Raw genomic sequence first — 14,136 nt, forward strand, 5'->3', positions numbered from 1 at the left:
AAGATTGGGCAATTATTTGGGCCTATGGTTTGAAAATTGAAGAAGTGGCCCAATCCGATTTTTCTTTGTATTTTTGTTCTCTTTTCTTCTTTTATTTTTCTAAAACTAAATTCTAAAAATACTTAAATTTTAGAACTAAATTAAGTAATAGAAACGCAAATTAACTCCCAATAACAATTAACGCACAATTAAGTAATAATTAAGCATAAAATTGTTCATTTGGACATTAAATGCTAAAAATACAAAAGATGCCTATTTTTGTAATTTTTTAATTTTTGTAAAACAAATTTAATTACTAACAATTGTAGAATTAAATCCTACATGCAAAATGCGGCATATTTTTTGTATTTTTATTAATTTAACAAATAAACAAACACGGACAAATACAAATAATTATCCAAAAATATCACAAAATCTTACAAAATTGCACACCAAGGAAAATCATTTGATTTTGAATTTTTTGGGAGTAATTCTCATATAGGGTAAAAATCACGTGCTTACACGTGATCCCGGGTTAATTTTTTGGACTTTTACTTGGACTTCAAAGCTCCAACTTGTTCAAATTAGCTCCAAATTATCTTAATAGCTCGGAATCATTTCCTGCAAGACATAAAACACATAATAAGCGCAAATCACGATTAGTTAGATTCAACCACAAGTAAAATACAGTGATTAGAGTGCAAACTATGACTAAAACATGGGTTTCTAACCTACCCTCAATTATACATTATAATTTTTCGCCGAAGAGTGTGCACTTGACCATGCACCGAGAGATCATGGAATATGTTAAGCTCTGTATGGTGTCTAATTGTTAGGTGTTTGCCATAATTTTCTTACCATATTTGATTTTCTTATTTGTTGAAGGAAATGACAATATAATTACCTTAATTGGGTTTTCCTTTTTGTAGAAAGAAATTATAATTCTCATATACTTGACTAGTCCTTTTTCTTGTAGGAAAATGTTTGGAGTTCTATAAATTGAAGATCCGTCCTTCTCATTCAGTAGCATCCACAATATAGCCATAGGGGCTTGAGAGTAGTGTATAGGGGGAGAACTTTATGGGACAAGTGTTAGTGTGTCACTTGTGTTTGCCTCTTCGTGAGGTTGTTCTCTCGATATTTTGTACTCTCGTTTTATATAGTGGATTGCTCATCTCTGCGGTGGACGTAGGTCAGTTGATCGAACCACGTTAAATGTTTGTGTCTCTTTTGGTATATTTCTCCTTTGTTGTATGATTTATCGTCGCTCAAGGTTTTCTTTGCTAGCATCCGTATGACACCTGCTTTTTACGGTCATAACAAGTGGTATCAGAGCGAGGTTCAAGACAGGTTCATCTTGGAGGGTTCAGTTCTAGCCGCAACATATTTGACGATAATCGTGATTTTTGTCTGAGAAATTTGACTGGTGTGCTACGCACGTTGAGATATACTTTGTGGTGGAAATTTGGAGATGCAACCTGTTGAAGGTTATGTGAAGAAGGTGGATCAAGTTTTTGTCAGAAAATTCCGGCCAAGGAGGAGAATTGTTAGGTGTTTGCCATAATTTTCTTACCATATTTGGTTTTCCTATTTGTTGAAGGAAAGAGCAATATAATTACCTTAATTGGGTTTTCCTTTTTGTAGAATGAAATTATAATTCTCCTATACTTGGCTAGTCCTTTTTCTTGTAGGAAAAGGTTTGGAGTTCTATAAATTGAAGATCCGTCCTTCTCATTCAGCAGCATCCACAATGTAGCCATAGGGGCTTGAGAGTAGTGTTTAGGGGGAGAACTTTACGGGACAAGTATTAGTCTGTCACTTGTGTTTGCCTCTTCGTGAGGTTGTTCTCTCGATATTTTGTACTCTCTTTTTATATAGTGGACTGCTCATCTCCGCGGTGGACGTTGGTCAGTTGACCGAACCACGTTAAATGTTTGTGTCTCTTTAGATATATTTCTCCTTTGTTGTATGATTTATCGTCGCTCAAGGTTTGCTTTGCTAGCTTCTGTATGACACCTGATTTTTACGGTCCTAACACTAAGAACATCCATGAGAAAAGATCCAAGGAAAATAAGCGCTTCATGAGCTCTTTCAATCAAATCCAGAATTTCAGCTTTCAAAGTGGCTCTGCGCTTTAGTAGATTGACAAACTTGAAAGGCTCAGTCAAAAATTGAAGAACAAAATTGACCTTCCTACTTTTGTTGCTATCCTCATAAGATAAAGAGAAAGCAGATTCCGCCTCAATCGCGAAAGATACAAATCCTACCAAGAGATTATTTTGTTTCTTGCATCCCATGTACTGAACTAGAGGATGAAGAAAATACGTTACCAGGAGCAACAATCGTCCGATTAATGCCAAAACACTTCCGACCACAATCAAACTTTACACACAAGTTTCCTAAAAGAAAATAAACCTATCCCAAGTACCAGAATAACAATCCGAGTACGATATGATCAAAGTTAACTATCATTCAAAACTCAAGAACTCTCCAATTATTCAAATTGTCAACTTTCGGCAAATAGACTCAAAATTCTCTAGGAGCATCCAAAACCAAATACGAACATACTTCTAAGTAGAATATCAGTATACGAACCTATTAGAGCCATCAAACCCGGATGTTATAACTTTTATAGCAAAGTTTCAAACACTTCACAAAAACACAATTGTGATATCAGTTTTCACTTCAAAGATATCATAATAGGTTAGGCTAGGGATAAGAATAAGACTTATCATTTGACAATAATACTAGGACAATTGAGTCATAACGAGAATCAGAAATTAAAGCAACCACTTAATATAGACGTCAAACAAGCCAAAGAAAAAGTTAAGATTGCACGATTGCATCACAGCAATGAACTTGAAATTTCTTACCAAATTCAAGTATTATATAATAAAATAACAAAAATTACACTTCAAAGTACATTATGATATACATACGACTAATAAGTGACTCTTTGGTGAACTTACCTAAAACGTTGCTTTTGTGCAGCATATGTTGTGAAATGGAGTTACTGACTTTGTCTGATTATAGTAATAAATTAAGTTTCTCGGACTTTTACTTTTATTGCCGCACCCGTGTCGACACAATGTGGGTGTGGGATCTGTATGGATCTGGTCAAATGATTTTGGGTACTTTGACCAAAATCGAAGGAAAAATTCAGGACAGATACAATGATTTCGAAATAAAAACAAAGTTACGGTCAAATTGAAGAAAATGGAATACCTTCTATATAGAATTTTTATGTCGGTCCTTTTCCATTCATCTCATTCTCGGATTCTCCCCTTGATCCATATTCTCTCCTCAGAATACCTTGTTAGTTCTCCACATAATGTCCCATAATTTAGGCACATTTTTATAACTCTTTTAGAGATATTTGAATTATTTTTAGCGGAATCTTAATACTTTTCCCGCACCAGTACCTGGATCCATAACCCCGACTCTTAAAATTTATATTCTGAAGGATCTGACCTCTAAATCTACACCAGTATCAGATACTCGCACCCAAGTCTGAGCAACTTAGGTAATAAAAACCATCTTCTTCCATTGCCTCGTGTCTCTCTAATTTCAGCCTACTCATTGATACAAATGAAGGATGTATTAAGCACTTTACAAGACTTAGTGAAATACTGTTGGTTTTTTAAAAGATGGGGCAGCAAAAAGATTAAAAAGTATTGATTGAAAATATCTTTCAATAATTTTATTAAGCATAACAAGGCTTTAATAGCCAATCAGGAACATAATCTGCAGAAAATCTGCATAACAAGAAAGTAGATTTATCCTAAAATTAAGCTAGCTTATTATGCTAAAAAAGATGCAATAGTAACTGAAGCAAATCATCAACACTCCTCCTTTGCTTCAATTGCTCTAAAACAATTGCTCCTCCTCAATTACTGCTTCTGCTGTTTGTGCTTGAGGATTGTGTTGAGCGTCTTTGAACTTACACACTTTTGTAAGATGGCCTGTTTGTTTGCAAATACCACATATTGCATCATGTCTCCACCAACAAAATTTTTCTAGATGTGTTTTCTTTTTGCAGTATTTGCAAAAAGGATAATTGACCTTTTCTTTTTTATTTTGTGCATAAAAAGTACCTTCAGTAACTATTTCTTGTCTAAATGCTCTTCTTTGTTCTTGTGCTTGAAGAACACTTATTAATTCTGCAACAGAGATGGTAGAGAGATCTTTAGACTCTTCTAGAGAGGAAATTTTGGATACAAATCTCTCTGGAACCATCACAAGAATTTTTTCAACTATTCTATCATCTTTAAAATCCTCGCCAAGCAACCTGATTCTATTAACAATAGAAGAAATCCGATCAGAATACCTAGTGATAGTCTCGTCTTCTTGCATCCTAAGAGATTCAAAATCCCTTTTCAAATTTAAAATCTGCATTTGTCTAACTCGATCACTTCCTTGGTACTCCTTTTTAAGCTTTTCCCAAGCTTCTTTTGTTGTCTCACATTCAATGATTTTAGAAAAATTGAATCTGCAGCTGAATTTTGAATCACAGTTTTGGCTTTGTATTTTTTGGTTTTCTCTTCTGAATGGTTTTTAATTTGGGCAAGAATAGGATTTGCATGGAGTGATTGTAATGGTCTATCTTCCATTAAAACTTCTCATAAATCATAGGCTTCAAGATATGATTTCATTTTCACTGACCAAATCTGATAGTTTTCATCAGTGAAAGTTTGTGGGCATTCAAAGAGAGATTGATGCTTGCTATGTTTGAAAATAGGTTTAAAAATTGATATTGGTTAAAAATGATTTGAAAATGGTTTTTTGAAGAATTCACAGATCCCGTAAGATCAATGAAGCTCTTGATACCACTGTTGTTTTTTTTAAAAAGATGGGGCAGCAAAAAGATTAAAAGTATTGATTGGAAATGTCTCTCAATAATTTTATTAAGCATAACAAGGCTTTAAATAGCCAATCAGGAACATAATCTGCATAACAAGAAAGTAGATTTATCCTAAAATTAAGCTAACTTATTATGCTAAACAAATGCAATAGTAACTGAAGCAAATCATCAACAAATACTCTTCCCTAAATTATGAGCAAGAAAGGGAACTGACCCATCATAAGAATTTGAAAAATCTTAGCACTCGGATTCAAGGATAAAGCAGATAACCTTTTTCTTTTCTGTTTATCTAGAGCAGGTCATTAAAATATATAATACTAACAAATAAACATGTTCTGTGTAAAAGACAGAATCGAAATGTACCCCAAGAACATACTGGATTAGAGTCAAGAAGATGATTTTCTAGCCCAATCTGGAGGCTGTATAGTAACTGTGAATGCATCATTTGCCATATCTTCACGCTGTGTTGTCTGAATTTCCTGGGCTGAATTGGAAACAGACCAGCTGCACCAGTTTATTTCAATGCTTCTTAGAGATACAGCGTCATCAAACGGCTAGGGGTGTCAAATGGGGGAGGGCAGGTTAGGGCGGGGCGGGGCAAGCCTTGACCTGCTAATATTTTGACCCGTCTTGCCCTGCCCTATTTAGAATTTTTTCAAATATTGCCCTGCCCCGCCTCGCCCCGCCCTGCCCCGTTTAGGTTCTCTTGTAGTCTTGTATTGTTTTTTTTTCTAATTTGTAATATTATGTTTATATATACTGTTTGAGCAGATCCCATCTTCATGCTTAGAAGAGACAGCTTAAAATGGAGAGGTTATGGTTACTATAATGATTTTTTTATCCCAACTGTGGTCATTGAGGAGCCTTATGCAGAGGATCTTGTTCTGGTTTACCAAAACATTGGTGATTGGTCCTCATATTATTATTCTTTGCCTGGTTACACTTATCTAGTACCAGTTTTGGGAATCTTAGCTTATGATGCTTCTGATTTGTATGCGACAAATTTACCGGAATTGGATATTTTAGCAATGGATGATCCTATTACTATGCCACAAATCAATGGATGCTTATCGATTCTTTCTTGGAAGGTCACTTCTCAAATGACGATGGGAGTGAGTTAGTGCAACTTGCTTCGCGTTGTTTGCAACACGAACCTCATGACAGGCCAAATGTGAAATCTCTTCTCACCTCTCTAACATCTCTTCAGAAAGAAAAAGATGTACGTATAATTAAAGTGAACATGTCATTCTCTCATGTCTAGCAAATTAGAATGCCATTATTGTAATCACCAACCATGTTTCCATTTAAATTCATCTCACACTGGAATGATAAACAAAAAGAAACAGAATGCTACAGCAGATGCAATGCTCAACAAAATAAACTGAAATTCCAGCAAGGTAATCAAGATTAACCAATTACTTTTCTTGTGGTTATAGCAAGACCCAAAAACAGTGCCCTCTTGCTGTTGAAGAATAATGAACCAAAAGAACACAAAGTTGCAATCTTGGCTGTTGAAACAGACACAGAAGAACACAAAAATAGGAATTGGATGAACCGCATTTTTCCTCTTGCAAAGCACATCTGTTGGCTTAAAAAGCTCACGCTCAGTGACAAATGGTAGATAGTTTGTGGAAAAACAGTAGCATGTCAAGGGTCTCATAGTTGCGATAAACCACTTGAATCCGGCTCGTCCTCTTCATCAAGAAATGTTGGACATGAAACTTGATCAACGATTGAAGTCAAACCTAAAAGGAAAAATGCATAGTTCAATGTATCAATATAGTATTAAACAATTGAATACCTATTAAGACAATAATGAGAAAATTACTTACCATTTAAGTCATTCCATAACCACGTGCGAGAACACATTAAAGCTTCCAAAGTAGTGGGGTGGAGTCTACTCCGATGCGGGCTAATCAACCTCCCACTAGTGCTAAATGCCGATTCTGAAGCAATACTAGACAGGGGAATGGCTAAGAGATCACGAGCCATTTTTTGCAATGTAGGAAATTTCAATCCATTTGTCTTCCACCAACTCAAATTATCAAATGAAGGGGTTCGAGGTAGTAGGTCTTCTTCTAAGTACATATCCAACTCTGATCTTTTCTCCACGGTAGATCCAGTTGAAGCTACAAATCTATCAAAGCTCGAAAGCCGATCACCCTGAGTAAAACTAGTGACTTCACTAGAATTAGATGCTAATGAATCATGTGGAGCAGATAATTTACTCATATAATCTTGAAAGAGATCATAACAACTGGATCGAACTTCTTGAATTTTAGTTGAAACTTCTTCACCATAAATTAGTGGAAGAAAGAACTCTACCAACCTCATCTTGTACCGTGGATCAAAGATTGTAGCTACTCCCATCAAAATATGCACATCATCCCAATATTTTTAAAATTTCAACAACATGGCAGATGTCATATCGCTAATCAAAGGATTAAGCTCTTTCACCCAAGCTTCCAATTCTAATTTAATTTCACAAACTTTTATAAAGTATTGACTAGAAGTTGGATATTGAGTTCCTGAAAACTATTTAGTGATATGATAAAAAAGTTTGAGCTTATCAGAAACATCTTCTGCATTACTCCATTGCTCTTCAGTTGGATACGACTTATAATTTGTGTCAGTTAGACTCAACTTGTTAAACACCTCTTTGTATTCTATAACTGTTCTCAACATTAAATATGTTGAGTTCCACCGAGTAGGACAATCATACTCCAACTTCTTATAACAAGAACAGTGAACCAAACGTGCGGCTTCTTCAAACCTCTCAATTCTGCCAACTGATCCAATCCAATACAAGACACTATCACGCACTTTAATACTATCTCCTATCACTTTTAACCCTTCTTGCACAATCAAGTTTAAAATATGTGCAGCACAACGCACGTGAAATACTCGACCACTCAACAACAAATCTTTTTTATTAAGTTTCTCATCCAATAAAGTTTTAATCATAGCATTATTTGTGCTACAATTATCAACTGTGATAGTCGATAGTTTTCGTTCAAGATTCCAATCAAACAAACAATTAACCAAAGCACCACACAAAACATCTTTATCATGTGGAGCAGGGACATAAGCAAATCTCAAAATATGACTTTGAAGCCTCCATGAATCATCAATGAAATGACCAGTAATAGCCATGAACCCTTTTTTGTTACTATTGGAAGTCCACATATCGATTGTTATTGCAATTCTACTCGTGACTTTCTCCAGCAACATAGAAGTTTGCGATTTCAAATTGTCAAAGACTTTTATTATGTCATTCTTGATTGTATTTCTAGAAACCATCTTAAACATAGGTTGAAGACTCGCAACAAAGTTCCTAAATCCCACATGATTAACTATAGAGAGTGGATACTCGTGTAAAATAATGGCATGTGCAAGTTTTTTTACGTGAAACATCTTGATCAAAATAAGCACCCCCGGTATCGCCCTCATTTTGTGCATCTCTTGTCCTATTAGGACACTTAAGCATGTGATCTAACATAGATTTTGTCCCACAATTTCTAGAATTTTTATACCGGCGATCGCAATACTTACAAGCACCATATGGAACACCCTTAACCTTCATCGGCTTGAAATGATCCCATGCTCGGGAATATCTCCTTTTTTCAGTTCAACTTCATCAGGTTGTGAAGGACTTTGACTCTCATCGTCTAAGGAAATAGCATTAGTAGATGAAACTGGTAGATTCTCTTCAATTTGAGATGCCATGATTATCTAGTAAAACAAAGACAAGAAATATCACTAAAAACTGATATTTAGTATATGTCTCAGTGACGAGAAGATTTGTCTCATTCTCCATCAACAAAATTTAATAACCAAATGTCATATTCCTAGAACCTACTCACTTTTGTGTCAAAATAAACAGTCAAACAGTAGTTAAGTGATTGATTTGGACAAGATGATATCTGAATTTCACCAAGCATAAGTTCCATGGTGCAGGTTTTCCTAAAGGAAACATTTGGAAGTAGAAAACAATTTTTTTTTTCATTTTATGCACACCAGGAAGCGATAGCAATATGGCATTAAGAATGAAACAAGCCCGCCATGCCAATTCTAACAGCCCAAGGAGAAGCCATAGACAGACTATTAGTTCTTGTCGAAGGAGAAGCCAAGCATTATTTTCTAAAAGACTAAAACAACCCATCGTTTTATATATCAGTAACAAAATTAAAAAAAAAAAAAGGGCAGCTCGGCACTAATCTCCCAACAAAATATAGAATCAGAGAAACCAAGTAGCAACAAAATAGAGTCCGAACCTGACAAATAAACACCGGTAGACCTGGTCCAAGGTAGTTCTTCTCCAAAAAAGGTCTGTTGATCAGTGAAACACCCTTACTAGGCCGGAAACCACTGGTCGTGATAAAATGAATGGAAATTATTAGAGAAAAAGAGAACTATGTACTTATTAGATATTTACCTGGATTTACTGGAGGAAGAAGAATCGAAGAAGGTTTGAGGAAGAAGAATCGCAGATTCGCAGCAGTTCAAAGAGGAAGAAGAATCGCTCAATCGCATGAGAGATTGAAAGTTTTTGACTTCTGAGTTTGGAAATTAGGTTTTACGCTTTTAGCGTTTGGGATTTAAGATTTGGGGGTACGCGGGTCTAACTTATTTTGACCCGACCCAGCTATTAACCCGTATATGCCCTACCCTGCCCTATTAAATTTTTTTAAAAATAACAATTTGCCCCGTTAAATTCTTCCCCTGCCCCGCCCTATTTAAGATTATCCCTGCCCCGCCCTGCCCCAATTGCCATCCCTATCAAAATGAGATGGGATTTTCTCAAGCCGCTTACATTTGGTTAAAGCCAAACGTTCAAGCATAGGAAAAGCATCATCAGAGACGGACCACTTTGCAATATTGAGGTCGTCCAATTCCAAGTATTTGAGTTCAAGGAACTCTGAGTCTTTCACTTCCCATTCATCCCCTTCAAAAGCTCTGACAAGTAACTTCAGAATCTCCAAGTTAGGCAGTTCTCCAATGGCTGAAATTTGGCCCCGCAGACGGAATTTTAATAAAGTCAATTCCCTTAGTCTTGAGGGGAAACTGAAGACATGTGGAAGTTTGGCTGATAATTGTTGGAAGCAAGCTTGAGGGATTCAATTTGACTTAGGAACTCTAAGTTAGGAAAGAGAACACACCTTCCCTTCACTATCTTTGAATAATCAAATGTTCCCGAGATTAAGCAACTCAGCTTTCTCAACATCATCTCTGCATATTCACCATAAGAGATGTGGAGTTGAAAAGGATTCCAAATTATCTAATTGAGAGTCAACAAGTGATTCAGCCATGTTCTCGTGCAAACTAAAGGAAGCACGATGGTTAACATGTATATTCCTCAATTTAACCATCTTCAAAAGTGAACTAGGTAATATCACCTCTCCCGTCAATCCTCTTACCACAAAAGTTTCGAGATTCCAAAGCTTACTATAGATGAAGGAATCGAATTTGCACCAGTTTGAGCAGCAAAGTACCTCATATGAAAAAGACATTGTAACTCACCAGGAAAAGTACCACCAATGTTGATGGTTTCCAAATCCAACACTTATGAGTTTGAAAGTATCAAAAATGAAAGAGACATCACGTAGCTATAACATGTTACCCAGATCAATCACATTGAATAATAAAGAACGAACATTTGAGAGAGACGACTGCCATAGATCAATCTGATCCTCATGGAATGAACAAACAACCGGTATTCTTTAGCCTCTTCGGGAAATGTATCCTCTCCATTGAATCTGCTTAAAGAAAAACAATGAAAATGCGAATTAAGATTATCATAATACAATAAAATCAGTATAGTTCTTATATAATTGTACCTATTGATCCAGCGAAAGAAATTCTCTTCTTTGGCCTTTCCCAAGCAGAATTTATGCAACAGATCATGAATGCGGCACGTTTTCACCTTGCCATTGAGTCTCTTCTCCACGTTCATCACTAAATTCCTACTAATAAGATCTTCCAAGAAAACTTGAGCAGCATCTTCTGGTCCTTTTTCTATATTTGCTTCTACAAACCCCTCAGCTACCCACGGTCGGATCAATTTTGTGACATGAATATCCTTGCCCTTCAAAAGTCCTCCAAAATAGAGGAAACAAGGCTTTAGCTGGTTTGGTAAATTCTTGTAACTGAATTCAATCATAGACATGCTCTCTTCCAAGCTAACAATATTCTCCGAACCTAAACTTTCTTCTATTTATTTCCACAATTCTGCTTTGTTTTCTTTCTCTTTCAGAACACCAGCAACTAATACAATGAAGAGGGGCAACCCTCCACAACGTTTTGCTATTCGAAACCCCACATCAACAAGTTCAGGTGGACAGCTCTCCCCTTGAAACACCTCTTTCTGTAATAATGTCCAACTCTCATCATCTCTGAATAAACGAAGATGATGGGGTCTACTCTCACATTGAGCATAACTGTCAATATCATTCAGCCGCGTTGTTAGAATAATTCTACCCCCTTTCCGAGAATCTTCAAAGCACATATGTAAACTGTCCCACACATTATAGTCCCACACATCATCAATGAGAACTAAAAATTTCTTGGTCAACAAAAATCGACGCAGCTCATCAGCTAATTCACCGTCTTCTTTTTCAGTGCGATCAGCAGGCTCAAGAACATCATTCAAAATGGAAAACATCTGCTCTCTCCATGTATACACTTGAGTCACACGACACTTAGCATGAACATCAAAACGACGAGTAACTATCAGATCATTGTAAATCTTCTCGGCAAGAGTAGTTTTACCGATTCCAGGCATGCCGACCAATGAGATGACATCTAGCTGAGGTGATCCTCCAAGTAGCTGGTTCTTTATTTCTTCCATTGCATCCTGGAAACCCACCATTTCTTCATTTGATCTTGGAGTATTAGCTAATAAAGATTGTGCAAGATCAGTCGAGGTCTTTTTCACTTTGTGCACAGTAACATGTATCATCTTTCTCTCCCAAGTCTCACTAACACCTCTATGTACAAGCTTGATATTCTCAACGACTTCAGAAATCCAAAGAATTTTGTACCAGAGTGGGTGAGAACAGGCCAAGCACGAGTCAATGACATACTCTGCCTTGTATGCCATTTCTGTAACACTTGCTGTAAGACTATAAATTTCATTATGCTCATTGTAGTGTTCTGCAAAATGATCAGTCAACGATCTTAGACACAATAAGCCCTCCCTTACTGATCCAATCTGATGTTTTAAGTCAATAATCAAATCGAGCTTAGAACATAACAACTCCTCCAATTTTCCCAAGAAACAATCGAGGAATCCTAATCCATTTGTTTTGGGGAAGCTATAACTTGACAAATCTGGAACTTTAAGACAAATCACTTTAACCTCAGCTTCCACGAACTTAAGCAATTGCTTGACATTAGACAGATATAACATGTAATACCAAGCAGGTCCATAGTCACTGAAGGGTAAGAGACAGACATACTTTATATCTTGAACATGTTTCATGAGATCTTTGAGCTCTTGATGCACATCGCGATACAGTACAATATATGCAAGAAAACAGCCCAAATAAACTAGTTTGTCTCTGACTACTAGGATCTGATTCTTCAGAAAAGAGATTGAACAAGCATCATAGTACTTGAGCACCCCCTCCTGGAGGCTTGATAAAAAATTAATTAGGCCTTCTCCACCTGTCATGTTGCAAGGTGATGCCTTTTCTCTGACCTTGACCTTGACAGACTCGATCTCTTATAGATAATCAGATAATGAAAGCCTCATTTTCTCAGTGCTGCTTCCGTCCATGAAACTTATATAACAAGAACCCCTGATTTGTGCTAACTTGAGGGCAGTTACTTCAGCATGCATCAAGAGATCATTGAATATGTTAAGCTCTGTATGTTGTCTAAGAACATCCATGAGAAAAGCTCCAAGGAAAATAAGCTCTTCATGAGCTCTTTCAATCAATTCCAGTATTTCAGCTTTCAAAGTTGCTCTGTGCTTTAGTAGATTGACAAACTTGAAAGCCTCAGTCAAAAATTGAAGAACAAGATTGACCTTCCTACTTTTGTTGCTATCCTCATAAGATAAAGAGATAGCAGATTCAGCCTCAATCACGAGAGTTCCGAATCCTATCAAGAGATTATTTTGTTTCTTGCACCCCATGCACTGAACTAGAGGATCAAGAAAGTACGTTGCCAGGAGCAACAAACCATAGTAAAACTTTTTAACCTCATCTGCAACAGTAAAAGTCAGCAGATTTTCAAGAATATAATCATGAAATCCTATCAAAACCAAATCCATCTTGGGGCAACCAGAGGCTGATGTCTTTGAGGATTTTAGCATGTTGAAATACGAATCAATGACCTCAAAGTTAATAGGAAGAAAGTTTATCATATTTATCATAGGATGGTCCAGCGTCGAAAATGCAGATATGTTGGAACACATCTGTTTAATTGCTGCATTAATAAACTTGAACTTAAGAAGCAAATGAAAATACAAGCACACAATTTCACCGGTCAGGTTTTCTTGCTTTGAGTCATGAGAAAGAGAATTAAAGAATGACCATGCTTGGCTAGTCGCAGATTGAACAAGGGTCAAAATATCAGTTATCTTAGTTTGCTCTTTGCACTGCTCCAATGAATCCGTGGGAAACTTTCCCAAGAATATCACCTCTTCTCGAACATAGTCAATCAGATCTTTCAGAGGAGCTATTATTGTGGCTTGACAGTTTAATAGCTTAATCAGAGCGACTTCTACCCTGACAAGGTTAAACCTCTGTTGCAAATGGAAAAGCACATGGTCTCTTTCAGTAGTCTTCGCCATTTCCTTATCATGGGAGGAGTAGATCATAATTGCTGCATTCAATTGATTTGGTAGCCAATTTTATTGACTTGGTTTGGTTTGGTAGCCAACCTTGTTGAATTAGTATAATTTGGTAGCCAATTTTATTGACTTAGTTTGGTTTGATAGCCAACCTTGTTGAAACTGTGAAAATGGTGTGTAAATTGTCAAATATTGTAGGCTTTAGAGAGCGAGGTTTTGGCTATAAAAGGCGAGCCTTAACTCTCATTTCTACACACTAACAAAGAGAAAAAAGAGAGAGAGCAAGGTATTCCATAAACTATAAGAAAATAGTTTGGGAAGAAAAATAGAGTGTGAGAGATATTATAGTGAGGTGTAAAAAGCAAAAGAGTGTTTATTTCTTTTGAGGGTGTAGTGGTCTTAGGAGTATTTTTACTTGTTACTACACAGTGTAAAATTTCTCGCTATAGTGATATCATTTGCTCTTCTTGGCCGTGGTTTTTCCCTTATTCAGCAGGGT

General features: G+C 36.4%; 3 protein-coding genes across 7 annotated transcripts; all 3 read right to left on the bottom strand.

The window, feature by feature from the left end:
* Nucleotides 1-6,068: 6,068 nt before the first annotated feature.
* LOC107814386 (uncharacterized) lies at nt 6,069-9,526 on the bottom strand. 5 transcript variants are annotated; one of them, XM_075240760.1, is made up of 5 exons: nt 9,276-9,526; nt 9,115-9,208; nt 8,393-8,572; nt 6,673-7,013; nt 6,069-6,585 (listed from the first exon to the last, which is right to left on the bottom strand). In XM_075240760.1, exons 1-3 carry the CDS (start codon nt 9,371-9,373, stop codon nt 8,420-8,422), a joined length of 345 nt encoding a protein of 114 aa, XP_075096861.1. In that variant the 5' UTR covers nt 9,374-9,526; the 3' UTR covers nt 6,069-6,585; nt 6,673-7,013; nt 8,393-8,419. The 5 variants fall into 5 exon arrangements, 1 of the variants encoding a protein (XP_075096861.1); XR_012703716.1 differs by having other exon boundaries at nt 6,673-8,572; nt 9,115-9,169; nt 9,276-9,503; XR_012703719.1 differs by lacking the exon at nt 8,393-8,572 and having other exon boundaries at nt 9,115-9,169; nt 9,276-9,492.
* A 56-nt stretch (nt 9,527-9,582) lies between these two features.
* On the bottom strand, nt 9,583-11,006 carry LOC142161709 (putative late blight resistance protein homolog R1B-11). The gene is made up of 4 exons (XM_075240150.1): nt 10,678-11,006; nt 10,508-10,596; nt 10,000-10,069; nt 9,583-9,904 (listed from the first exon to the last, which is right to left on the bottom strand). The coding sequence occupies exons 1-4, from the start codon at nt 11,004-11,006 to the stop codon at nt 9,583-9,585; spliced, it is 810 nt and encodes a 269-aa protein (XP_075096251.1).
* Nucleotides 9,608-13,664, bottom strand: LOC107814384 (putative late blight resistance protein homolog R1B-12). Its single transcript, XM_075239900.1, has 2 exons — nt 10,678-13,664; nt 9,608-10,596 (listed from the first exon to the last, which is right to left on the bottom strand). Exon 1 carries the CDS (start codon nt 12,510-12,512, stop codon nt 11,055-11,057), a length of 1,458 nt encoding a protein of 485 aa, XP_075096001.1. The 5' UTR covers nt 12,513-13,664; the 3' UTR covers nt 9,608-10,596; nt 10,678-11,054.
* Between the last annotated feature and the right edge of the window lie 472 nt (nt 13,665-14,136).

This window comes from Nicotiana tabacum, chromosome 20 (assembly GCF_000715075.1).
Source record: "Nicotiana tabacum cultivar K326 chromosome 20, ASM71507v2, whole genome shotgun sequence".
NCBI classification, from domain to species: domain Eukaryota; kingdom Viridiplantae; phylum Streptophyta; class Magnoliopsida; order Solanales; family Solanaceae; genus Nicotiana; species Nicotiana tabacum.

What these genes read in the sequence shown, in the direction of transcription:
- LOC107814386 (XM_075240760.1), bottom strand. Translation starts at nt 9,373, where the DNA reads ATGCGATTGAGCGATTCTTCTTCCTCTTTGAACTGCTGCGAATCTGCG. An exon ending in TCTTCCTCCAGTAAATCCAG is followed by an intron (nt 9,209 to 9,275) that starts GTAAATATCTAA and finishes TATCACGACCAG; the next exon opens with TGGTTTCCGGCCTAGTAAGG. An exon ending in TACCGGTGTTTATTTGTCAG is followed by an intron (nt 8,573 to 9,114) that starts GTTCGGACTCTA and finishes TTGTTTTACTAG; the next exon opens with ATAATCATGGCATCTCAAAT.
- LOC142161709 (XM_075240150.1), bottom strand. Translation starts at nt 11,006, where the DNA reads ATGTCTATGATTGAATTCAGTTACAAGAATTTACCAAACCAGCTAAAG. An exon ending in TTCTTTCGCTGGATCAATAG is followed by an intron (nt 10,597 to 10,677) that starts GTACAATTATAT and finishes TTCTTTAAGCAG; the next exon opens with ATTCAATGGAGAGGATACAT. An exon ending in CAGATTGATCTATGGCAGTC is followed by an intron (nt 10,070 to 10,507) that starts GTCTCTCTCAAA and finishes GTGAATATGCAG; the next exon opens with AGATGATGTTGAGAAAGCTG.
- LOC107814384 (XM_075239900.1), bottom strand. Translation starts at nt 12,512, where the DNA reads ATGACAGGTGGAGAAGGCCTAATTAATTTTTTATCAAGCCTCCAGGAG.